Source organism: Rhinoderma darwinii, chromosome 4 (assembly GCF_050947455.1).
Source record: "Rhinoderma darwinii isolate aRhiDar2 chromosome 4, aRhiDar2.hap1, whole genome shotgun sequence".
NCBI lineage: Eukaryota > Metazoa > Chordata > Amphibia > Anura > Rhinodermatidae > Rhinoderma > Rhinoderma darwinii.
The window spans coordinates 74611330-74637018 of record NC_134690.1 but is presented as its reverse complement, the minus strand read 5'-3'; the positions used below and the strand labels follow the sequence as shown (position 1 = coordinate 74637018).

The window sequence follows — 25689 nt, the reverse complement described above, 5'->3', positions numbered from 1 at the left end:
GTAGGATATATACGTCACTTTTACTTAAAGAGGCTCTGTCACCACATTATAAGTGGCCTATCTTCTACATAATGTGATCGGCAGTGTAATGTAGATTACAGCAGTGTTTTTTATTTAGAAAAACGATAGAGTTATGACCTATTTTAGCTTTCATGCTAATGAGTTTCTTAATGGGCGTGTTTTAATTTTTGACCAAGTGGGCATTGTACAGAGGAGTATATGACGCTGACCAATCAGCATCATACACTTCTCCCCATTCATTTACACAGCAGATAGTGTTCTTATTGTATCAGGATTCTGAATACACATCCCGTCCTGGCTGGAGGTAATGTATATTCACTGTCAGGACACTTAAGTAGCGTTAGTGTGTGTGTATGTGGCTGCACAGCGTAAATGAATGTAGAGAAGTGTATGACGCTGATTGGTCAGCGTCATACACTTCACACCACAACGACCACTTGGTCAGAAGTAAAAACACGCCCAGTTGGGCATTAAGAAATACATTAGCATAAAGCTAAAATAGGTTATAACTCCGTCAAAAATGATCGTTTTTCTAAATAAAAAACTGCTGTAATCTACATTACAGCGCCGATCACATTATGTAGAAGATAGACCACTTATAATGTGGTGACAGAGCCTTTTTAAAGTAAACTACTTAAATATGTCTAAACTATTACAATATCTAGTAATATCTTTGTTCTGTCTTTCTCAGTACTAAATTGTATGACATACATAACAATGTCATAAATTACATCAATGTTTTCTTATCTAAAGTATCTTAGAATTCCATTTGCATGCTGTTCTGCTTGGTCTTCTGTGTGGTGACTAGAATTATTTTCCTGTTTCACACATCTTAGGCTTTGTTCACATCTTCGCCATGATCTCATTCTGATGTTCCGTTGGAGCTTTCCATCGGAATGGGACCCTGACTGATAGTTTGTGTCAGTCAGGACTCCATTCCGAGGGAAAGCTCTGACGTGCCGTCAGAATGAAGCCCTGGCGCAGATGTGAACGAAGCCTTATTTCAGAAACTGCTCATGAGACATTTTTATACAATGAATATTATTTAATTGATACAGTTATTTTGATAACTAAAGAAAAAGCTATAATCTTAATAAACCTTACTCTCAATTACTCTTACATTTCCCCTCTTTTTGACAAAATACTGTATTCAACTATTCTGTCCCTATTGGACCCGATACCCCTATGGAAGCTCGGATCTTCCTATCCCTTCCTTCACTAGTATAGTGAACATTAGATTGGGAATCTATTTATCATGATTATAACTTACTTATCATGAGTTACAGTGGATACTGTGGTATGGCACAGATTAACACGAGTAGCCGTGTAAACTGTGGGATCATCAAACTTGCCTTGAGATCCTTTCGCACAGATTAGTTGTAAATCATTTATCTAAAGGACAAATAAAGAATATTTCGGCCACAAATAAGTCTATCCCTTACTAACCACTTCTTACCCTACATAACTAAGTTAAAACAAAATAGACAGGTGTCTTATTTTACAAAGGATATAGCAATTAAAACAAGTGAAAAGTATAAGGATAATTAAAATAACAAGTATTGGGTAGAAAATCCAGTCGAAAACTCCTTTTGCCGTTGAGGACCATCCCTTGAAGACATCATACCAATGATACTGGGTATCAGTATCTTTCTTGGTTCCCAAATCGACAAGTCGCTTGCCAACAAAGGTAGAGTAAATCTGTCTCTCAGTCAGCGTTTTATTTCTAATCTGCAAATGTTGCTCAAGCTGCTTTGTACGATTGATTATCTTGATCATTTTCCACGAAAGACAGAGTAATATTAGAATCAAGTTATGAATTCGGATGATAGTACAAAGTTAGTTATTGATTCAAGTCAGGAAGAATAGAGAAAGTTTCATTGTTTTAAGTTAGATTAATAACATTAGACAAACATCCATAAAAAGGGTTAGCCAAATGAAACATACTAGTAGTTCTATGATCTGAAGTTACAATACAAATTCACTGTGGATATACTTCTAGGAAAAACACAAAATCCATGGATTCAGCTATTGTGTTATTATTACTATTACTACTATTTTGGCATCTATCAATCAGATATAAACCTGTCGTTGTCTGTGTCCCCCGATTTGATAAGTAGGAGTTGTGAAAAATGTAACATTTTATCCTAGTTGCATTATGTAGTGTCACTTGAATCAAGTTCTCTTTGGGTTCTATCAACATCCTTCCTGGAATCGGGAATCCTTTTTCTATCGACTTCCATAAGGTCTTTATCCCTGTTAGAGTAGCTTCAGAAAAAGCGGAGGGCGATGTAGCTTCCCTTTGTGAATGCCTCTAACATTTGACTGTCCTCGTGTATTGGCACTGAAAAGAATACATTAGCCAAGTCAATCACTGTAAAACATGTGGCATTCTGAGGTATTTAGTTAAGTAATGTGTGTGGATTTGGAACACTATTGGTGTGTCAATCACTGTTTGTTAACTTCTCGGAGATCATGCAGCATTCGATAAGCGGATGGGGCGCCATTTTTTTTTTCTTCACTGGGAACAGTGGTGTATTGTAAGGTGATCTGCATTCCCTAATCACCCCTGCAGCTATATACTCCCATAATTGTGATGTAATTGCTGCACCTTGCTCTTTACTTAAATGATATTGTTTGATTGTAACTGGGACAAATCCCGGTTTTAAAGTCACTTTTACTGGAGTGACATTTAAATTTCCCACATCAGTTTTACTTGTAACCCATAGAGAAGATGATATTTCAGCCAATAACTTCTCAATTTCAAGTTCATTATGGTCATATGAACGGTCTTCTACTGCTATATGTCCAATTACAACAGTCAGAATGTCTTCTGGAAGATGACCTGCAACTGTCAACCCTTTGGATCCATAGCGGATGACCGCTTGGACTGCTGCCAATATGTCTGATCCCAGTAGGTTTACTGGGCATGTGTCTGGGACTAAAATTTGTGCACAGATGTCTACAGTGTCCTCCAGTCGAATCTTAAGTGGTTTAGTCTGTCTTAACGTATGTGTCACCCCTCCAAGTCCAGTCCCTTGTATTGTTACAGAAGTCACTAATTTTGGTGGCATATCATGTTTTCTGATTATTGTCCGGCTCGCCCCTTTGTCTACTATACATTTAATGTCATCCCCTGTTGGTAATGTCAGTTTCACTGCTACTTGTGTGGACCTGATATTGGGGACACCATTATCACAGGGGACGACTGGGGGCTGCAAATCACCTAGTCTGAATCATACTCGGCAACCTTAACTGCCTGGGCTTGTACTTGAAAAGCTGGTCTGGTTGTCCGTCCCTTGGAGGGACAGTCTCTCTTCATATGTCCCTGTCCCCCACATCCAAAGCAAAGTCCTTTCTTTCTATACTCTTCCACATTTATCCTTAGCCTTTGCCTAAATCCTGTCTTAGGTTGAGTTCCACCCACATCAGCTGATGCTGTCATTCCTGGAGCTGTATTTACTGTCACCATTACAGGGATAGCTGATAGTCTGACTTTTCTCTGCTTTTTCTTTAGAGCCTGTTCTTCTATTCCCCGTACTACTGCCAGAGTCTGTTCTATTGGGACATACATACATTCCGGTCTAACGTCTAGTGATTTTTGTCTAATCTCTGTCCAGAGTCCGTTAATAAAACATGTAGTCATGTCAAAGTCCTGGTCAGTAAATATGCCTGTACATCTAGCATGGTATTTATCTACTGTTTCATCTGGACCTTGGAACCCTTCAGGCAATCCAAGTGACATGTCATCACTCTGTCTGGCTGGGGCTTGCAGCCTTTCTAAAAAGTTCTGACCTGATTCTCTAGTCTTTTGGTCTCCCGGAGGGGGCTGATTTGCTTGGTCATTATACAACACATTCTGCACCCTGTTGGTAAAGGGTGCACCTGCAGCTATAGTGAAAAGACTTGCCAAATCACTCCAACTAGAATCAAAATTGTGTTGGATCCTGTGGAGCTGTCTACAAAATCCTGTAGGATTTTTATAAGGGTCAGGTAGTTTATCTGCCATCGCAAGGTGCTCACTTTGACTCCAAGCCTTATACCAAGTAGTGGTTTCTATCCTGTCTGCTGCATCACCAGGCTGTTGCACCATAGTGGTCTGTGTTATTAATGGATATGCTGGGGCAGTGGGGGCCGATGCTTGTGGGTTGTACATTAACGATTCCTCATAAGGAGGTAATTCCCAAAAATCCCCAACCATAAGGATCTGTGTATACATGGGGTTCTTAGCACCACAATATGGGCAGAATTTAGGACCATCAACCTTCCAGTTCCTGGCGCATTTGCACACCCAGGTATTAGATATTAATGGTCTAGGCTTAGCTGGACTCATATTTTCTAGCGCTTAGGGTGTCTGCCAGTCAGCGCTCTCTGTGGGGCTTCATAATCTCTCCCCTGTTGTCCTGTCTGCAAGGTACAATCTGATTCATCCCAAACTCTCAAATCCTGACATTTCACACATACACTTGCATCCTGGTGGTACAATGTCCACACGCTCCACACTCCCATCCACACTCTCCCTGTCTCTTTTGCTCAGGGGTTCTTGGTAAAGAAGGGTAAAGAGTAGGTATGGGACTCGTTATTTCTCCTGTTTGGAACGGGTTGTTAACAGGTTTAGGAGAGGTCACCGGCTGTGGAGAAGTAGCAGGAGGTTGAACTCTTGCTGCTGTAACCCCTGGGGCCGGTATTGTGGCAACCAGTGGTGTCACTGTTCTCCCTCTCCTCCTGTATTCCTCCGCTAAATCTGCATGTTCCTCTGTTGTTCATATTTCTCAGTCTTAAGTCTTAATCCATGCTCTTACTAGGTCTCCTAATTTTTGCTTGTCTATCCACCCATCATTTTGGCGACTAAAGTTGCGCCACATTTCTGCATTTAGGCATTCCTTAGAGGGCATTTTTGCCTTCTTCAGTATTTTATAAGTGTCTTTAACTGCCCATGTTCTTCCCTAACCATGTCTCTGGCTGACATCATGGGTGGTGAACCCTCAGTCTGCTATATTTCTGTCTGACATCTTGGGTGGTGAACCCTCAGTCTGCTCTAATCCTGACCAGGTAGGCAAGTTTCCCATAGTGATCAAATACTAGGGGTAGCGATCCCTGTTCTTGATCAATCTGCTATGTAAAATCTGTTGGTTCTGATCACTTACCGGAATCTGTTCCTGGGCTATAAAACACTGCACTGCTTTACGTTCCTGTCTAGCTTTCTCATATATATCGTTACAAAGATAGTTGAATACAAACAAAAGTAAAAGGATCCCTATTGCTATCACAATGTATTCTTCATGCATTAGTATGGTACTGGACGAACACCACACCTATCCCTGATTCAAGAAGCCCGAACCGGGTTCAACTTGGGAACTGCAGAGATACTATCCCAAAACGCGGGCGGGAGTGGTTACCTGTCACTTCAAACAGCCCCTGGTGAGATGGTCATACACAATTCACTCGGACCTCAGATAAGCAGAGGTTTTAATCTCCTTTTATCTATTGGACGTCCGTCTTCACAAGGGTGACCATACTACACACAGAGAGCATATACAATCAATCACTCAGTCATACGCCTTGGTATTTCCAGCAGAGTTAGTAAAACAGTAATATTCAAAAACAAAAGTATACAGATCTACCTTGAGATTTCCCGATTGCTCCCTGGACTGACAAGGGACTTCCCACACAGAAAGGGAAAGCAGCAAGTCTCACTTACCCGGAAAAGGCTCACTTACGCGGGGTTAGCGTTCCCGTACTGGGGATAGTCCCACTCCGTTCAGTCCATGAAGGCGTGATTGGGATATCTCGCTGTGCCTCCAAAGATGTCAGAGTTGCTCTCATAGGTAGATCACTTTCCAAGTATACATATATATATATATATTCCCATATACGGCCGGAGAATAATCCAGACACACATGATGTGTGGTCTATCATGCAGATTTCCTGCAAAACCATGAGTTTGAGGTTTATTTATAACTTCATGCGTTCAGTTAAGACTCATCAACCAATCAGATAATTACAACAGTAGGATAAAAACGTCACTTTTACTTAAAGTAAACTACTTAAATATGTCTAGACTATTACATGGCATCTTTGTTCTGTCTTTCTCAGTACTAAATTGTATGACATACATACCAATGTCATAAATGACATCAATATTTTCTTATCTGTAGTATCTTAGAATTCCATTTGTATCCTGTTCTGCGTGGTCTTCTGTGTGGTGACTAGAAGTATTTTTCTTATTTCAAAAACTGCTTATGAGACATTTTTATACAATGAATATTCTTTAATTGATACAGTTATTTTGATAACTAAAGAAAAATCTATAATCTTAATAAACTTTACTCTCAATTACTCTTACAATCTCATCATATGAAAATAAATTTGGCAACTGTTATGCGCTTAATGATAACCCATTTATACAGGGAATGTTATATTAAAGAAAATTGTCTTTGTAGCCAGGGGCGTATTCTTGAGTTACACTTTTTTTTTTACCAATCAGTGTTTTCCTGTACAAATAAAATCCGCTATGGATTGTGGGAAAATGTGCAGCAGGGGATATACAGATGTTTCTTTCCTTAACTTTTCTATTATCATATTAACATATTTTGAGATGTGTGGCGTGAGATGACCAACTTTAAAAAAATAACATGATTCTGCGATACTCTGTCACGAGATGTCTATGCTATATGTGTCTATGTGTGGCCACCCAGTGGTTGCGGTGTGAGTTGCAGCCATCAAGCGTTTTCTTAGCATGTCGCAATATTGTATTAAATTTGTTTAATGAGAAATTGGAGTCCAAATTCAAGCAAAGGTAAGAGTGGACACATCTGTATAAATGAATGTTCATTCATCTGATGGCTATTATGCCTTTATTTGGCATCAAAATAGCTTGTCCAACCCTTTATATCAATTAAATCTGTTTTCTTATTAAGTTGGATTATATTTTCACAGTCTAAAATATACTGCAGAAAAAATAAATAATTGCTATTTTGTAGGATGGAGATGCTGATGCAATGACTGTGGATAGTGGGAATGTCTATAAAGCATCCTTGCACCCTTACAACTTGAGACCAATTCTGGCAGAAAGCTACAGCCCTCAAAAAGGTATAAACCTGTTAAAGTGGTTGTATGAGATTAGACAAGAGTCTCATTTTCTCTAAAAACAGCACCACTCTTATCCATGGGCTATCTGGTATTGCTGCTCAGCCATATTCAACTAAGAAAAAAAATACCAATTATCTCCTTTTCTTGGGAAAAAAAACCCTAGAATAATCCTTTGACTTTTTGCAGAAACGTGCTATTATGCAGTGGCCGTGGTGAGAAAATCAAGTACTTTCAAGTTCAATGAGCTGAAGAACAAGAGATCTTGTCACACTGGAATAGGACACATGGCTGGCTGGTACTCACCACTAAGAGTTCTTCATGAGAAGAAGCTATTGAACTGGACTATTGAAGAAACGGAAAGGGGTAAATATGTGATTCATACAACAGAACACAATAGTAACATAAGGACAGTCAACAATGGCTTAATATGTCTTGTACTTTTATCGAAGATATATGGATAAAATCCTTGGCTCCAGAAAATACTTTGGATTGGTGCTCAACAATCACTATGATTCAGTTCTCTGATTATACCACAGTAAACATAATACAGCCCATTGTAAATAGTAGTGTCATATATTACGAAATACAATAATATGTAATTATTTTCAGCTTGTACTGTAAAACCAAAATGTTATCTTTTGCAGCAAATCACCCGAATGTTAATTTCCATACATATCATAGAAAGAAAACAATAAATTATATGAGTAAACTAGCATCATGATTTCCCTAATCATATCTGGTTCTCTTGGAATAATTAGAGGAACTTCTCAAAATGTTATTAATTGGTTCAGCTTGTAATAAATAAATCTGTGTGTTGTGCAGATAAATCATTTCAAAGAGGAGTGGAACAGTAAAGACCCATTTAGGTTGACTGCGCTTCTATAATTTCTACATAATGTTTACAGAAATGTTTAGTCATGAAATAAAAGTCAGTATAATATAAACTTTATTTCTATTTCGCAACATTTTCTATCTTACTGAATGCAGCCAGCAGTGTGAACATTCAACATCAATGTTTTCATCCGGGTTGCCATGTCCAGATCATTATTGTAATTGTGTTTCCCATATTTATATAAGAAAATAAAAAAAACATCTGCATGCTTATTAAACTATTCGTATATCTATTAAGAACTAGAGGAGAAAGTGTATTTACATATACACATATATACAGTGAAGGAAATAAGTATTTGATCCCTTGCTGATTTTGTAAGTTTGCCCACTGTCAAAGACATGAACAGTCTAGAATTTTTAGGCTAGGTTAATTTTACCAGTGAGAGATAGATTATATAAAAAAAAAAAAAGAAAATCACATTGTCAAAATTATATATATTTATTTGCATTGTGCACAGAGAAATAAGTATTTGATCCCTTTGGCAAACAAGACTTAATACTTGGTGGCAAAACCCTTGTTGGCAAGCACAGTAGTCAGACGTTTTTTGTAGTTGATGATGAGGTTTGCACACATGTTAGATGGAATTTTGGCCCACTCCTCTTTGCAGATCATCTGTAAATCATTAAGATTTCGAGGCTGTCGCTTGGCAACTCGGATCTTCAGCTCCCTCTATAAGTTTTCGATGGGATTAAGGTCTGGAGACTGGCTAGGCCACTCCATGACCTTAATGTGCTTCTTTTTGAGCCACTCCTTTGCTGCCTTGGCTGTATGTTTCGGGTCATTGTCGTGCTGGAAGACCCAGCCACGAGCCATTTTTAATGTCCTGGTGGAGGGAAGGAGGTTTTCACTCAGGATTTGACGGTACATGGCTCCATCCATTCTACCATTGATGCGGTGAAGTAGTCCTGTGCCCTTAGCAGGGAAACACCCAAAACATAATGTTTCCACCTCCATGCTTGACAGTGGGGACGGTGTTCTTTGTGTCATTGGCAGCATTTCTCTTCCTCCAAACACGGCGAGTAGAGTTAATGCCAAAGAGCTCAATTTTAGTCTCATCTGACCACAGCACCTTCTCCCAATCACTCTCAGAATCATCCAGATGTTCATTTGCAAACTTCAGACGGGCCTGTACATGTGCCTTCTTGAGCAGGGGGACCTTGCGGGCACTGTAGGATTTTAATCCATTACGGCGTAATGTGTTACCAATGGTTTTCTTGGTGACTGTGGTCCCAGCTGCCTTGAGATCATTAACTAGTTCCCCCCCCCCGTGTAGTTTTCGGCTGAGCTCTCACCTTCCTCAGAATCAAGGATACCCCACGAGGTGAGATTTTGTATGGAGCCCCAGATCGATGTCGATTGACAGTCATTTTGTATGTCTTCCATTTTCTTACTATTGCACCAACAGTTGTCTCCTTCTCACCCAGCGTCTTACTAATGGTTTTGTAGCCCATTCCAGCCTTGTGCAGGTCTATGATCTTGTCCCTGACATCATTATAGAAAGCTCTTTGGTCTTGCCCATGTTGTAGAGGTTAGAGTCAGACTGATTAATTGAGTCTGTGGACAGGAGTCTTTTATACAGGTGACCATTTAAGACAGCTGTCTTTAATGCAGGCACCAAGTTGATTTGGAGCGTGTAACTGGTCTGGAGGAGGCTGAACTCTTAATGGTTGGTAGGGGATCAAATACTTATTTCTCTGTGCACAATGCAAATAAATATATATAATTTTGACTATGTGATTTTCTTTTTTTTTTTTTATATATATATAATCTATCTCTCACTGGTAAAATTAACCTAGCCTAAAAATTCTAGACTGTTCATGTCTTTGACAGTGGGCAAACTTACAAAATCAGCAAGGGATCAAATACTTATTTCCTTCACTGTATATATATATATATATATATATATATATATATATATATATATATTCGTCCAATAAGAGACAGCACTCCAATTTGTGATAGAAAAAACTGCTTTTTTACTAGCCCCTGTGCGACGTTTCGGCTCTTTGCATGGAGCTTTTCTCAAGGTATATATCTATGACCCTAGCTATAGCCATGACCACTGGAATAAAAATATCAATTGTTTACTGTGCATTGTTCCTTTCACACTGCACTCTTTCCTTCCATTGGAGGTATATGTTGAGGCTCTGGACATATGACAGAAGGCTGCATCGTCGGAAGCGCTCCGGTTGGGGACAGTGATGTCAGGAGCATCACAATGCCGAAGTCCCCGGTCAGGGCATCAGAAGCAATCTGGTCAGGGACTTCAGACACCACCCGCACCGTGGCCCTATATCTAGACAAGAACTTTAAAGCAGCCAGAGTCCCCAGCTGCTAGCTCTGCCCAGGGAAGATACCTCACTGGAGCTTCCCTGGGGTAGCACCAGTTGCGTAAATTTCAGCTGTGAATGTTTTGTGGTCACAGGGATAGTGTTGCCCTGCGGGAGCACAAGGCAGCCTTTGTTGCGTCGGAAAGCTTTAGCAATAACTGTCCATATATGGACAGTTTTGTCACTAGAGCTTCCCGATGTATACATTTAGCAGAGGCCTGTGACGGATGCCATACAGTTGCATCAGTCACCCATAGGCCCCCATGTTAAAAAAGACATAACTCGCGGTATCCTTTTTTTGCGGCATCCGGCAGCATGAAAAAGTGTAGCCTACTACACAATTCCATCCTTCAGAAAAAAAATAAGATATGCTGATTCATACCAGCTGGACGTAGGCCAAAAGGACACTCTTTCGGCCTCCGCCGGTTAGTGGGACCCAATGGACACGTTTAACGTGTACATCAGGAGCTTTTCTGACATACACATTAAACGTAGGGCATAAACGCAGTGAGGACAGAACCTTTCTACTTGACTCAAACATATTAATTTATAAAAAAAAAAGGTTAATTGTCCCAATAAGTTTATTAGAATGTCTGAAATAAAGGGTCAGTCCAGCATCTAGTAAAGAAGGTTTCCAACCTTTTATAAAGTAGAGAAGTAGGCTTCAAATAGCTTAAATAAGAAAAAGGTGCTTTGCCAACCTTTGAAACTGCCTCCCTAGCTGTGAATACCTGGTCCCCACTGGTTCTTGTTTACTACGTCATGTCCCGTAGCTACCGAGGTCACTGCTGTAGCCACAAATCAGATCAGGGTGCACAAGTTGGAGACAGGACGATATTGTGCCGTTGAAGTAAACAAGAGACGGCAGAGGACTGGGAACAATCAAAGTTGGCACGACAAGCATTATAAGGCCAAGGCTACACATAGATTTTTTGTAGCGAGATTTTCCAAATAAGTGACAGCTGCTGTCCACAGTGTACTGAGTTGCATGCTACTCAATGTATTTCACTGGACTGCAGCTCGACAGTTAAAATTGGAAAATCCTACTATAGAGTCAGTGTGTAGCCCTGGCCTCATAGGTAAGTAAAGCTAGTTTTCTTTCTTTTTAGCCTTTTGGAGCTTCCTGTCCTGTTTTATTAACAGTCAGAAAACCCTTTTAAATATAGAGAAAATACCATCAGATATTAAATAAGAATTTTAATTTTTCACTGTTTTCGAAATGTTACAGTCAATCAAAAAATTTTGTTTTTATGCAATTCCTCCTATTTAGCAGTCTCAAAGTACTTCTCAGCAAGTTGTGTACCGGGAGCCATTGAGCCAAACCTGTGTAAGCAATGTGCAGGACGTGGAAGTAAAAATTGCAAGCTGAACAATGACGAACCATACTACAGCTCTGCTGGAGCATTTAAGTATGTACACTTCAGTCCCAGTTGGTTTAGCGCTTCTGATCACAAATATATACCTGATATTTATATTGGCTATACATGGAATATTATAGATTACATATATATATATATATATGTATATTTTTTTCTGATATCAGAGAATTAAGCATTTTCTTTTACTTTTTACTGTTCCACAGATGTTTGAGAGATAACAAGGGCGATGTAGCTTTTGTGACACACACGGCTGTACCAGGTAACAACAATATATATATAGTACAGCATTTTCACAAAAATGTACGTTTTGCTCAGTGATGTGAATGTAGAGATCAAAGGGGGTCTCTTAAAGGGAATATCTCATGTATTTCATTTTAGTTTTTATTAATTAGATGCAAGTCTGATAATGTGTTTGTTTAGATTTTATAAATGTTGTAGCTATTTATTTTTTAAAAGCCTTCCTGAGGTAGCCATATTGGAGGCACAGTCCTTCCTATATTGTACAGCAAGGTATGTGTGCTTTATGGCAACTGAAATAAATGGGAGTCAATTGACAGTGAAATATCATGGACTACTATAGTCTCCAGGAAGTGACAGAGTATAGGCCCTCCCATAGAGAGTGAGAGATGCATGCAGAGCGTTATCTGTGTGTATTGTGTATAGTGTGTTTTCAGAGTAGAGTTTTATGAGTGTATTCACACGGCCGTTTTTTTAACGGCCCATGAAATCTGGCCGTCAAAAAGTAGGACATATCCTATTTTTGGCCGTTTCGACGGCACCACGGCTCCTATAGAAGTCAAGGGATCAGTTTTTACCAGACGTTTTTTAAGAATTAATCCTTGTTACAGCCGACACTTCCGAATGAGCGGGATCCTGTTCGAGCGCGATCCCGCTTGTTTAAACCGTTAAATGCCGCGTTCAATAGTGATCGCAGCATTTAAATGACTAAATAATTAAATGACTAAAAACAGGGGGGCAACCCGCTGTAACGTCCCAACGCCCCCCCGCAGCGAGATCGGGGGGAGCCGTTGGATGGCACGGCAGCTTGGGGGCCTGACGAAGTCCCCCAGGTCCGCCATCTTTGTACTCCTATGAAGCCCTGTACTCCTATGAAGATCAAAAAGTCTCACGTACCCCAGAATGGTACCAATATAAACTGCAGCTTGCCCTGCAAAAAATAAGCCCTCACACGCCTAAATCGACAGAAAAATAAAAACGTTTTGGCTCTCAGAATGTGGGGACAAAACTCAAATTTTATTTTTAACAATCAGTTTTTTCCTTGTAAAAGTAGTAAAACATAAAGAAAACTATATAAATTTGGTATCGCTGGAGTCATATTGACCCACAGAATAAATTTATCATGCCGTTTTTACCGTACGGTGAACGCCGTAAAAACAAAACCACCCAAAAGGTTGAGGAATCAGGTTTTTTTCCTATTCCACCCCACATATATATTTTTTTATCGTTTCCCACTACATTATATGGTAAAAAAGGTGATGTGAAAATCTACAACTCGTCCCGCAAAACACAAGCCCTCATACGTCAATATTGATGGAAAAATAAAAGAGTTATGGCTTTTGGAAGGTGGGGAGGAAAAAACAAAAGTGAAAATCCGAAAAATGGCTGCGGAGGGAAGGGGCTAAGCAGCCATGTTTAATTTCAAAAGAGACAAGGTATGGTATCACTCAGCGATACACAATGTCACTGTTGGTCAATAGTGACTGGAATATATTACATTTTTCTCAGTTGGGCAGGTGAATTATTATATCTCTCCAGCACTTTACTTCATACTGAACAAGCTAAAAGTGAGGCTTACATCATCATTAAAAGCTTATTCCCATCACTTCATGATCAGTGGGAGTCCGATCTCTGGCACCCTCACATATCACCTGAACGAAAGGGCAGAGACCACTTTGGCTTTTTTCCTTGCCAGAGTAAGGATGTGCAGGAAAAATCCAGATTGGAGTCTTCATACTGAGGATCGGTGAAGGTCCTGTTAGTCAGACCCCCTTTCATCAGTATAGTATGCCATCACTTCTAATAGTGAGAAAACTACTTTGAAAAGGTTATCAAATAGTGTGTAAAAAAAGATATGTTTGAATTGAGTGTGTGGTAACATTGCTAGGTCATGGTGATCTAAAAACATTCGGTAGAACAGTGGGGGCTCTGGGTGTTTTGGCCATTATACAGCTGGGTGAAACCTGTGCCTATTATGTCCATTTTAAAAACTATTATAAAAAATAGCATAATTCAGTTTATTTATTTTTTTTATTTCCCATTGCTTAAAAAACACAAACATATTCTGCAGTGCTGTAAGGGGGCTCTCAATATAATTCCCCACAATTTATTTTTAATCAAACGAGAGCCAATTTCAAAGGAAACCAATTAAGCTACTCTATCAGTATTTTTCATGAGTTTGTTGTAGAAAACTTGAGTACCCCTAGGAAACTTGCATAAACACGGGGAAAACATACAAAATCTATAATGTTGCTCTTGTCCATTGTCTCAAATAGGTAAATACATTTCAACAAAACCTTCTTGATACAGTGTGAAGCCTCTGAGGTTTTGTTAAAATGTATGTACATATTTGGGGCATTGGACTATCCAATTCTCTAACGCAGCTCCACCGGTATACTGAAAAGAGTCCACACAACCGGCTGTGTGACGCCGGCTTAACAGATAAACCAGTGCCCCATTAATATATCAATATGCATCACATCTTTAGGAATAGCACTTGTTAAACCTTGTTTTTCAGCTGAACTCAGTAAAAACTTTCAACTGCTCTGCCCTGACAATACCAGAAAGTCAATAGACCAATATCAACAGTGCAATTTGGCACGAATTCCAGTCAATGCCGTGGTGACCAGGAGTGCCGGTGACAAGACTGCGGATATTGTGGCCTTTTTCCAGAATGCTCAGGTAAAAATAAGGTGAAATGCCTTGGGGTAGCAGTAACAAACAAATGCTTGCTATGCTTCCATCACTTAAAAGGTCTATATGTATAATTACTTATTGTTGAAAATACTCACTCTTTTATGCATTCCTCATCTAAATTTGGCTGTGCCCAACTGTTTCTTATATCTGACGTACCGGACAAAAAGCTGTGATCTACATGGTTTTACCTATGGACGATATATACCTTAAATTTCATGTGTCAAATGGGTATGCCATTTGCAGTTTATTGTAAGCTCAATAAAAATCAGGCTTTATATATATATCACTGTGCAGAAAATTACTTAAAAAGGTTGTCCAGGAATTGAAAAAGGTTGATTTTTTTTCCCAGATATAGCGCCTCACTTGTTCATATATTGTGTCTAGTATTGCAGCTCATCCCCATTCAAGTGAATGGCACAGATCTGCAATTCTAGACACTAGTGGCGCTGTTTTTGCTAATCTTAGACAATCCCTTTAACCCCTTCCAAATTCAGAACGTACTATTAGGTCATGCTGAGCGCATTGTTCGCGCTCAGTGACCTAATAGTACATTCTGGGAATAACTGCCATTCCGGACCCTGTCCCGTCACATTTATGAGCTGTGACAACTTCTGACACGTACAGCAGTTGTCACAGCTCCTTCCCCAGGGACCGATCGCGGTGGTCCCCGCCGATTAACCCCTTAGAATCAGCGTTCAATAGCGGCTTCTAAGGGGTTAAAACACTATTGACGTCCCGCGATGTGATTGCGGGCTCCGATGGTTGCTATGGCAACAGGATGCCTAACAATGGCCTCCGGCTATGCCATCTATGCAAGCCTAGTAGGTCCTGACAAAGGCAGGACCCACTATGCTTGCTGTCAGTGAGTAGCTGAGAGCTCTAATATGCATGCGCATGTAATGCAGTATATTAGAATAGCAATCAGGGCTTCATGCCTTCAAGTCCCCTAGTGGGACAAAAAAAAATTATAAAAGAAAAAAATCCCCCTTTTTCCCTTATCATTTATTTTTAAAATAATAAATAAAAAAATAAAAATAAACTATACATAATTGGTATCGCCACGTCCGTAACGGCCTGATCAACAAAAGTATTTAGTTATTTATCCTGCGCGGTGAACGGCGTAAAATAAAGTAATAACCCATACCATAATCACAATTTTTTGGTCACTTCACATCGCAAAAAATGGAATAAAAAGAGATCAAATACGCATGTACCCAAAGTGGTACTGATCGAAACTATAGTTCGTTATGCAAAAAACAAGTCCTCACACGGCTTTCTTGATAGAAAAATAAAAAAGTTATGGCTCTTAGAATAAGGCAACACCAAAAGTAAATGATTTTTTTTTAAAAGTAGTTATTGTGCAAACACCATAAAACATAAAAAAAAACATAAACATATGGTATCGCTGCAATCGTATCACTACGCAGAATAAAGTGAATTAGTTATTTATAGCACACAGTGAACGCTGTAAAAAAAGGAATAAAAAATTATAGTAGAATTGCTGTTTTTTTAGTCACCACGCCTCATAAAATATAGAATAAAAATTTATCAAAACGTCGCATGCACCCAATAAAAACTACAATAAATTCCTCAAGGGGTCTAGATTCCAAAATGGGGTCACTTTAAAGGAGTTTCCCCTGTACTGGTACCTCAGAAGCTCTGCAAATGCGACATGGTGCCCAGAAACCAATCCAGCAAAATCTACATGCCAAATAGCGCTCCAGCTTTTCTGAGCTCTGCCGTTTGTCCAACTAGCAGTTTATGACTATATATGGGGTATTGCCGTAATCAGGAGAAATTGCTTTTCAAATGTGTTTTTTTTTCTTTTAACCCGTTAGTGACCGGCCCATCGTGTTTCTACGTCGGTCACTAACGGGCCTTATTCCGATGCCATAGAGTTTTTACGTCGCGGCATCGGAATAAGTAAACAGAGCAGGGAGCTGTCAAATCTCCCTGCTCTCAGCTGCTAGAGGCAGCTGAGGGCTGGGGGCATCCCTGCTCTGCCGTGTGAGATCGATATTAGTATCGATCTCACACGTTTAACCCCTCAGATACGGTGCTCAATAGCGAGCACCGCATCTGAGTGGTTTTGGAGAGAGGGAGGGAGCTCCCTCTCTCCCCCACCGACACCCGGCGATACGATCGCCGAGTGTCTGTGTCTCTAATGGCAGCCGGGGGTCTAATAAAGGCCCCCAGGTCTGCCTGGAGTGAATGCCTGCTAGATCATGCATGACCTAGCAGATGCCTGTCCGTGTTAAACGGACAGGCAGCAATACACTGCAATACAAAAGTATTGCAGTGTATTATAAATGCGATCGCAGAATCGCATATTATAGTCCCCTAATGGGACTAGTAAAAAAGTGAAAAAAAAGTTTAATAAAGTTAATTAAAAAAAAAATGTGAAAAAAAATGAAAAACCCAGCTTTTCCCCTTACAAAATGCTTTACTATTAAAAAAACAAAATAAAGTTAAAAAGTTACACATATTTGGTATCGCCGCGTCCGTAACGACCCCGACTATAAATCTATTACATTATTTAACCCGCACGGTGAACGCCGTAAAATGTTTATAAAAAACTATGGAAAAATTGCTGTTTTCTGTGAATACTGTGATAAAAAGTGATCAAAAAGTCGCATCTACTCCAAAATGGTACCAATAAAAACTACAAGTCGTCCCGCAAAAAAAAAGCCCTCATACAACCGCATCGGTGAAAAAATAAAAACTTTACGGCTCTTCAAATATGGAGACACAAAAACAAATAATTTAGAAAAAAAAGCGTTTTTACTGTGTAAAAGTAGTAAAACATACAAAAACTATACAAATTTGGTATCGTTGCAATCGTAAAAACCCGCTGAATAAAGTTATTGTGTTATTTATACCACATGGTAAACGGCGTAGATTTAGGACGCAAAAAAGAGTGGCAAAATTTCAGATTTTTTTCTATTCCCCCCCCAAAAAAAAGTTAATAAAAGTTAATCAATAAATAATATGTACCTAAAAATGGTGCTATTAAAAAATACAACTTGTCCCGCAAAAAACAAGACCTTATACAGCTATGTCAACGCAAAAATAAAAAGGTTATAGCTCTTGGAATGCGACGATTGAAAAACGTAAAAAATAGCTTGGTCATTAAGGTCCAAAATAGGCTGGTCATTAAGGGGTTAATACTTTATTTGATTTTCAAGCTATATAAAACATAGTCCACTCGCAGGTGGAAACTTATAAATCCATCTATTTCCTCTTAGCATAGAATAGTACCACTAAAATGTACTCATACACCCTCTTTCCCTTCCCCATCTTACCCCCTTGGGGTGTTTTTTCTCCTTTATTCCTTTTTAAAAATTAAAAATGTGAACGTTTTATTAGAAAAATATGTGATTTTCAATTGCACAGCCTAATTCCACAAAATGCAGCAAAAAACCTCTGAGGTCTAAATACTCACTATACCCCTCAATAAATTCCTTGAGCGGTGTAGTTTGCCAAATGGGGTCACGTTTGGGGGATTTCCACTGTTTTGCCACCACAAGACCTCTTCAAACCTGACATGGTGCCTAAAATATATTCTAATAAAAAAAATATCTTTCCTTCAGAGGCCGGTGCTTCAGTCCATTACCACACTAGGGTCACATGTGGGATATTTCTAAAAACTGCAGAAGCTGGGCAATAAAAATAGTTTTGTGTTTCTCTGGTGAAACCTTCTGTTTTACAGAAAAAAATTGAATAAAAAGAATTTTCTGCGGAAAAAAATGACATTTGTAAATTTCACCTCAAATTTGCTTTATATTCCTGTGAAACACCTAAAGGGTTAAGAAACTTTCTAAATGCTGTTTGAATAATTTGAGGGGTCTAGTTTCTAAAATGGGGTATTTCATGCGGTTTTTTAATATACAGGCCCCTCAAAGCCACTTCAAAACTGAACTGTAAGGCTTTGGAAAATTTTCTTTCAAATATGAGAAATTGCTGCTTACGTTCTAAGCCTTGTAACGTCCTAGAAAAATAAGTGTTCAAACATTGATGCCAACATAAAGTAGACATATGGGAAATGTGAACTAGTAACTATTTTGTGTCGTATTACTATCTGTCTTAGGGTATGTTCACACGGCAGCGTCCATTACGGCTGAAATTACGGAGCTGTTTTCAGGAGAAAACAGCTCCGTAATTTCAGACATAATGGCATGTGCAGGCGTTTTTCACAGCGTCCATTACCGACGTAATTGGAGCTGTTTTTCCATGGAGTCAATGGAAAACTGCTCCAATTACGTCTCAAGAAGTCACATGCACTTCTTTGACGCGGGCGTCTTTTTTACACGCTGTCTTTTGATAGCGGCGCGTAAAAAAAATGACCGTCGACACAGAACATCGTAAAACCCATTCAAATCAATGGGCAGATGTTTGACGACGCTTTGGAGCCGTATTTTCGGATGTAATTCGAGGCTAAAACGCCCGAATTACGTCCGTAAATAGGGTGTGTGAACCCAGCCTTACAAGCAGATACTTTTAAATTCAGAAAAATGCTAATTTTTCCAAATTTTCTCTAAATTTTGCTATTTTTCCACAAATAAACACTGAATATATCGACCAAATTTTACCATTAACATAAAGTCCAATGTGTCACGAGAAAACAATCTCAGAATCGCTTAGATAGGTATGAGCATTCCAGAATTATTACCACATAAAGTGACACATGTCAGATTAAAAAACTGGGCTCTGAGCCTTAAGGCCCAAACTAGGCTGCGTCCTTAAGGGGTTAATTTCTATCCTGCCTTCAGCATGGCCTGAATCAATATTCTCTTCCAGCATGCTTTTGTACTGCTTTTGTACTGCAAGTTGAATGTGGAGCTGCAAAACACATCCATATGGACAAGACTGAGGCATGTTATATAAGATTGGGGACAAAGCCTTGTTCTTGTATTACACTTATATGATATAAGATGTTAGCTACAGCAACTGGATTTATGTGGATCAGACGTAAAATTATATGTGGACTGGAAACTATAGCTTTACTATTTCACTAGATTTACTGATGAAATATTAATATTTTATAGTATAAATAGCTACTTATGTTTAATTATTGTTAATATTTTTTTTAAATATAGAAAAAAGAATGCAAACTATCCGGCTCCAAGTATGGGAAGAATCTAAATGTAAAGAGCACTGCAGCCACCTTTGTTCCTTTACCATCTTCAATGGATGCCTTCTTGTATCTAGGAGCAAGTCATTTTAGTTCTATCCAAGCAATGTCTGGTAAGAGACGCAGACAGAAATAATAATGAGGGGACTGAGTAATATTTTATAAGCACTGTATGCCTTGAGTATTGGGACATAGAAAACAATCCCTTTTTCTTGGTGTTTTCAGTGTTAAATCCTTCTTCCAAGGAGACTGTGCGGTGGTGTACCCAAAGCAAACAAGAGAAGATAAAGTGTGATGATTGGACACCTGTAAGCGGCGGGGCCATTGAATGTACTCAAGCTTCTTCTGCAGAAGAATGTATTCTACAAGTCTTGGTAAGGGACACTTGATAAAGGATGACTTCTTAAATAGAACAACTGCCTATTTATTTAAAAAATCTAAATGACCCTAATGTTTCAGCAACCTAAATTATATTATTCATCCTTTGTGGCAATGGTTGTAATTAGAATGGAAAATTATGTTGAAGATTGACATCTAGTGATAAAACCAGGGTGCTATACATAGAAATAGAGAAGGGTTTAAACACATAACATGAGACAATAAAAACAAAAAGTACCATAAACCTGAGTTTACCGAGTGACAGACTGGTACAGAGCGAGTGAAGGCCCTGCCCGCAAGGGTTTATGATCTATGAGGGAAAGGGGAAGAGACAGGAGGTGAGGGAAGAAAGTGTTCATCTGGTAGTGTAGTGGTGGCAGGGTTATTGTAGGTTGGAAGGTTTTATGGAGAAGTGGGTTTTCAGGTTGGTTTTAAAAGTTTGGATGGTGAGAGAGAGTCTGATGTGTTGTGGTAGCGAGTTGGGTGATGCACAGGAGTAATCTTGAAGGCGATGTGTGGAGTAGTTTAAAAGAGAGCAGAGAAAAAAAGTCTTGTGAGGACTGGAGATTATGCGTGGGGAGGTATCGGGAGGTTAGGTCAGCGATGTACTTTATGGAGGGGACAGATTGAATTGCCTTATAAGTCATAGTGTATTGAAATTAATTCCCTGGGTAATGGGTAGTCAGTGAAGGAACTGGCAGAGGGGAGAGGCAGTAGAGGAACGAGAGAAGTAGATCAACTGGGCAGTAGATTTGAGGATGGATTAGAGGGGTTATATGGGGGGCCAGGGAGAAGGATGTTGCAGTAGTATAGACAGGAGATGATGAGGGCTTGTACAAACATTTCTGTTGAGGAAAGAGCAGATTTGAGAAATTATTGTGAGGTAGAGGCGCCAGTTAAGGCTTTGAATGTGTGGTCTAAAAAATAGGATGGATTTAAAGATTATCCCCAAGCAGCGGACTTGTGAGTCTAGGGAAAGTGTTGAGCCATTAACTGTAATTGATAGTTCTGGTAAGGGGGTTGAGTGAGATGGGGAAGTGATTATGAATTTAGTTTTCTCCATGTGGAGTTTTAGGAAGCAAGAGAAGGAGAAGAAAATGGGTGCTAGACACTCTGGAATTCTAAATAGCAGAGAAGTAACATCAGGGCCAGAGAGGTAAATTTGGGTGTCATCAGCATATAAGTGGTATTGAAAATCATGACATTTTATGAGCTGTCCTAGGCGTTTAAATGAAGAAGAACAGGGGTCCCAGGACGGAGCCTTAAGGACACCAAAAGAAAGAGGGCGATATGTGGAAGTGATTTGCGAGTGGGAAACAACAAATGTATGGTTGGTAGGGTATGAGGAGGTCCTGGAGGGGACCAAGTCTCTAATGACAAGGGATGATAGAATTTGTAACAAGAGGGGTAGTCGACCGTGCCAAAGCTGGAGGACAGGTCTAGAAGGAGGAGACCAGATTAATGTTGTGAGTCTGTGGCTGTTAACAGATCATTAGCAAACTTAGTTAAGTCAGTTTCAATAGAATGATGGAGTTAGTTGCCAAATTGTAGGTGGTCAAAAAGAGGGTTAGTTGAGAGGTGGGAGGACACCTTAGTGGACACGTTTTTCAAGGTGTTTTGAGGCAAATGGGAGTAGCGAGATGGTGCAATAGCTGAATAGAGAGGATGGTTCAAGGGACGGCTTCTTGAGGATAGGTGTGATAGTTGCATGTTTAAATCATTAGGTTGAAGAGATGGGTTAGGGCTGGGATAAAGACAATAATAATGTTAGGTGGGAGGAGATTGGGTCAAGTGCACAGGTCAGGAGGAGGTGGGATTTTGAGAGAAGTGTGGAAAGCTTTTCTACAGTAAAGGTGGAGAAGCAGGTTACAGAGGAATAGCACTGTTCAGTTGTATTGAGGGGTTGTGGGGACTTGTGTTTAAAATATCTGGCAAATAATCCTAACTGGGGTATAGAAAGTACTTGGATAATACAATAATAGCACTGATTAATAATACAAATCCTGTAAAGAAACTTCTTATTGTAATTAAAGTAGATTTAATTTGCTTGTGATCTTTGTAGAAAGGTGAAGCTGATGCAGTAACACTAGATGGAGGGTACTTGTACACAGCAGGACAATGTGGTCTTGTTCCTGTAATGGGAGAGTACTATAACCAAGGTAAGGACATTCGCTATGTTGTCAGCAAGTGTAATGTACTGAAGTTGAGTCGCAAGTTTTTACTGTCTACGAATGGTTTAACATTACTACACGTCTGCACAATACCAAAGTAGACATGCCAATCGGTGGTGGATTCAGAATCTGAATATTGGTGGTGATAAATTTCCCTGGATCTTACCCTTTTACCAACACTCAACCAGTAGGCAATGCCTCCAATTCCAGCTTAGTGCATATTCAATAATGGCAGACATAAATCATAAATACTGTGATAGTACCAGCTTTATTGCCTAATTATAGTATATTACCAAGCATAGTTCAAAGCTACTGTAATAGTACCAGTCATAGTGCAAAGTTAGCACAGTAATAGTGCCAAACATAATGCATAGATATGGTAATAGTAGCAGTCCCAGGGCATAGAGTGCTAATATAACTAGTAAGCTTTTCAAAGAAAAGGGGCCACGCGTTGCATTGCTAGTGACAAACAGTGGCCAGATAGTTTATATCAATTCCAAGATAAATCGTGTCTGAAGTGCCTAGTTAGTGCCATACAATAAACTCTTGTTAGAGCGATAACATTAGCAGTATCAGCTACACAAGCAGATCATGTTTATATATTTGTTTCTATTTTACAGATGATTTGAAACCATGCAGGACAAGTGGATCAAAGACTCAAGGTATTGATCCAATCTCATTAAATGTTATACTACAGACATGTTTGTACACAGACCAATTCCTCATTAATTAATATATACTAATTTTCCTATACTGTAATTTAAAGTGGGGAAAAAAAGGCCACAACATGGCAGGGATAAGGCATGCCAGGTTTTAATAACCCATAGCACACTTTCAGATTTGCAGAGTTCACTGAAACTGTTAGTGAATGATAGAATTTAGGAGTATGGACCACAGCGGAAAACAGCAAGGGCTACGTTATTTCAATAGGAAACTTAAGTATTTACCGAAAACTTCCCTTTAATACTTATTGCAAAGTTGTCTAGATTTTATGAAAAAAATGTCTATTGTGACATTAGAAATATTAGATCCTGTTTTGCTCACTAAGACTTCCATGTATATTACTAAAAAAAACTGGCTGCACTTACTATAATATTGCTGCTGATACTGTGCAAGTGGCCCAATAGAAAGTAAGCCCCACACCAACTGTATTATTATGGAGCAGTACACTACTTATCATTATATTACACAGCCCCATTAGCTGGTAATAATTTCTGTATACAGCACAATCGGAAAATGTATTATTACTGAGTAGTATGCTAAGGATCTGTTCACATCATGCATTCTAGGATCCATCATACAACGGACATCACCGGCACCACAAATATGGGTACATCGGGGTACCATGCTGCTGTTTGTCATTGTGATGGAAAGAATAGCACTGCATGCAGAGCTATTCCTACCGTTAAATCTGATGGAATTTGTGACGAGTCTCTGACGCAAACGTTAATAGGTCTTAACTGTGGCAGAGTTTCATTGTCAGATGGCCCGGCTTTATGTTACCTCAACGTCACTGACTGGATGATGGTTTCTTTATATGGTGTAACTAAAAAAATTTAGTTTACAAATCCTAACTTTTTGCAAAGTCAAATTATTCATACTTTATTGTTGCAATTTCAGCGTAACTTGAATATATACATGCCATTCTCGTAATTATCTGAGGTTATGTCAATGACGGTAAGGTGCACATTTATCAATCTGCACTGTGATTAGTGTAAATCCCAATGTTCATGTTATCTTTACAAAGGAACATATTATGCTGTTGCTGTAGTGAAGAAAAGTAACAAAGATATCTCATGGAACAATCTTAAAGGCAAGATGTCATGTCATACGGCTGTAGGACGCACTGCTGGCTGGAATATTCCTGTTGGTCTTATTAATAAGATTAACAATAATTGTGATATTGGTGAGTATAAAACATTGTATAACAACTATACAAAGAGCTTACACTGAGACACAGAACTGTCCACGGCATAAAAGTTGTTTGAAATGCCCTGATTTGAATGAGAGTTTACCTACCAAAACTCCCACTCCCAAGCTGGGCACACGGTGTCCTACATCAGTGCATGAACACTGCTCAATGATGGGGTTTGTTGCATTAATGTAATTCAGGATTAGCACTGTTACACCATTTCTAATAACATTATACGATATACAGTGCATTTGGAAAGTCTTCAGACCCTTTCACTTTTTTCACATTTTGTTATTTTGGCCTTGTGTTAAAATGTAAAAAAAATTACGAATTTGGGAAAATTTGGTCCAGTTGGATAGAGACTATTGACACTGCGGTTTAATAGTCACTTAAGAGTGACTGAGATGTGGGGGGGGGGCTTTGGAGCACAAGGATGATTGTGCGTGAGTAATTGTTTTGATTCAGTTAGGATTTCAGAGGTTATACAGCTGTACAGTTTGTTACTGTTGTAAAATGAATATGATCCGAATTGACATTTATATGTGATGATAAAGCCTCACCAATCTGGGCTTTATGGCAGTGTGGCCAGAAAGAAGCCTCTTCTCAGTAAAAGTGGCAGCCTCATGCTGTGTGGGTGTTTTTCAGCGGCTGGGACAGGGAGACTGATCAGTGGTGAGGGAAATATGAATGGAGCAATGTACAGAGATATTCTTAATGAAAACCTGATCCATAGTGCTCTGGACCTCAGACTAGGCTGAATGTTCACCTTCCAACAAGACAATGACCCTAAACACACAGCCAAGACACCACAGGAGTGGCTTAGGGACAACTCTGTGAATGTCCTTGGGTGGCCCAGCCAGAGCCCTGACCTGAACCCAAACGAACATCTCTGGAGAGACCTGACGGTCTCCATCCAACCTGACAGAGCTCGAGAGGATCTGCAGAGAAGAATGGCAGAAAATTCCCAAACCAGATGTGTAAACCTTGTGGCATGATACCCAAGAAGACTGAAGGCGGTTATCACTGCCAAAGGTGCTTCAACTAAGTACTGAGTAAAGGGTCTGAATACTTATGTCAATACAATATTTTCGTTTTTACTTTTCAATACATTAGCAAAGATTACTAACATTCTGTTCTCACTTTGTCATTATGGGGTATTGAGTGCAGCATGATAGGGAAAAACTTGAATTTGTTTCTTATTCTAGCACAAGGCCTCAACAGAACAAAATGTTAAAAAATTGAAAGGGTCTGAAGAAATTCTGAATGCATTGTAAGTAAACAACCAATATAAACATTTGGTCACTGATACAAGATCATGTTTCACACGCTACTAATATGGATGACACTGTTATGTGTTGGATATCTATTTCCTGTTCCAGGAAATAAAGGCCAAAAAAGTCTAAGGCCCCCTGCGCACGGCCGTAGCCATAATCACTGTCCATGATTACGGGC

At 39.3% G+C, this 25689-nt stretch overlaps 1 protein-coding gene across 1 annotated transcript in view; it reads left to right on the top strand.

Annotated features, from left to right (window-relative positions):
• The window catches only part of LOC142759241 (serotransferrin-B-like), a 44925-nt gene that overhangs the window by 2479 nt on the left and 16757 nt on the right, over window positions 1–25689 (top strand). The window contains exons 3-12 of the mRNA XM_075861203.1: window positions 7002–7110; window positions 7297–7473; window positions 11603–11741; window positions 11915–11970; window positions 14467–14630; window positions 19742–19889; window positions 20002–20150; window positions 22217–22313; window positions 22946–22987; window positions 24073–24231. Of these exons, the coding sequence (XP_075717318.1) occupies window positions 7002–7110; window positions 7297–7473; window positions 11603–11741; window positions 11915–11970; window positions 14467–14630; window positions 19742–19889; window positions 20002–20150; window positions 22217–22313; window positions 22946–22987; window positions 24073–24231 (1240 nt within the window). The remainder of the gene's footprint in view (window positions 1–7001; window positions 7111–7296; window positions 7474–11602; window positions 11742–11914; window positions 11971–14466; window positions 14631–19741; window positions 19890–20001; window positions 20151–22216; window positions 22314–22945; window positions 22988–24072; window positions 24232–25689) is intronic.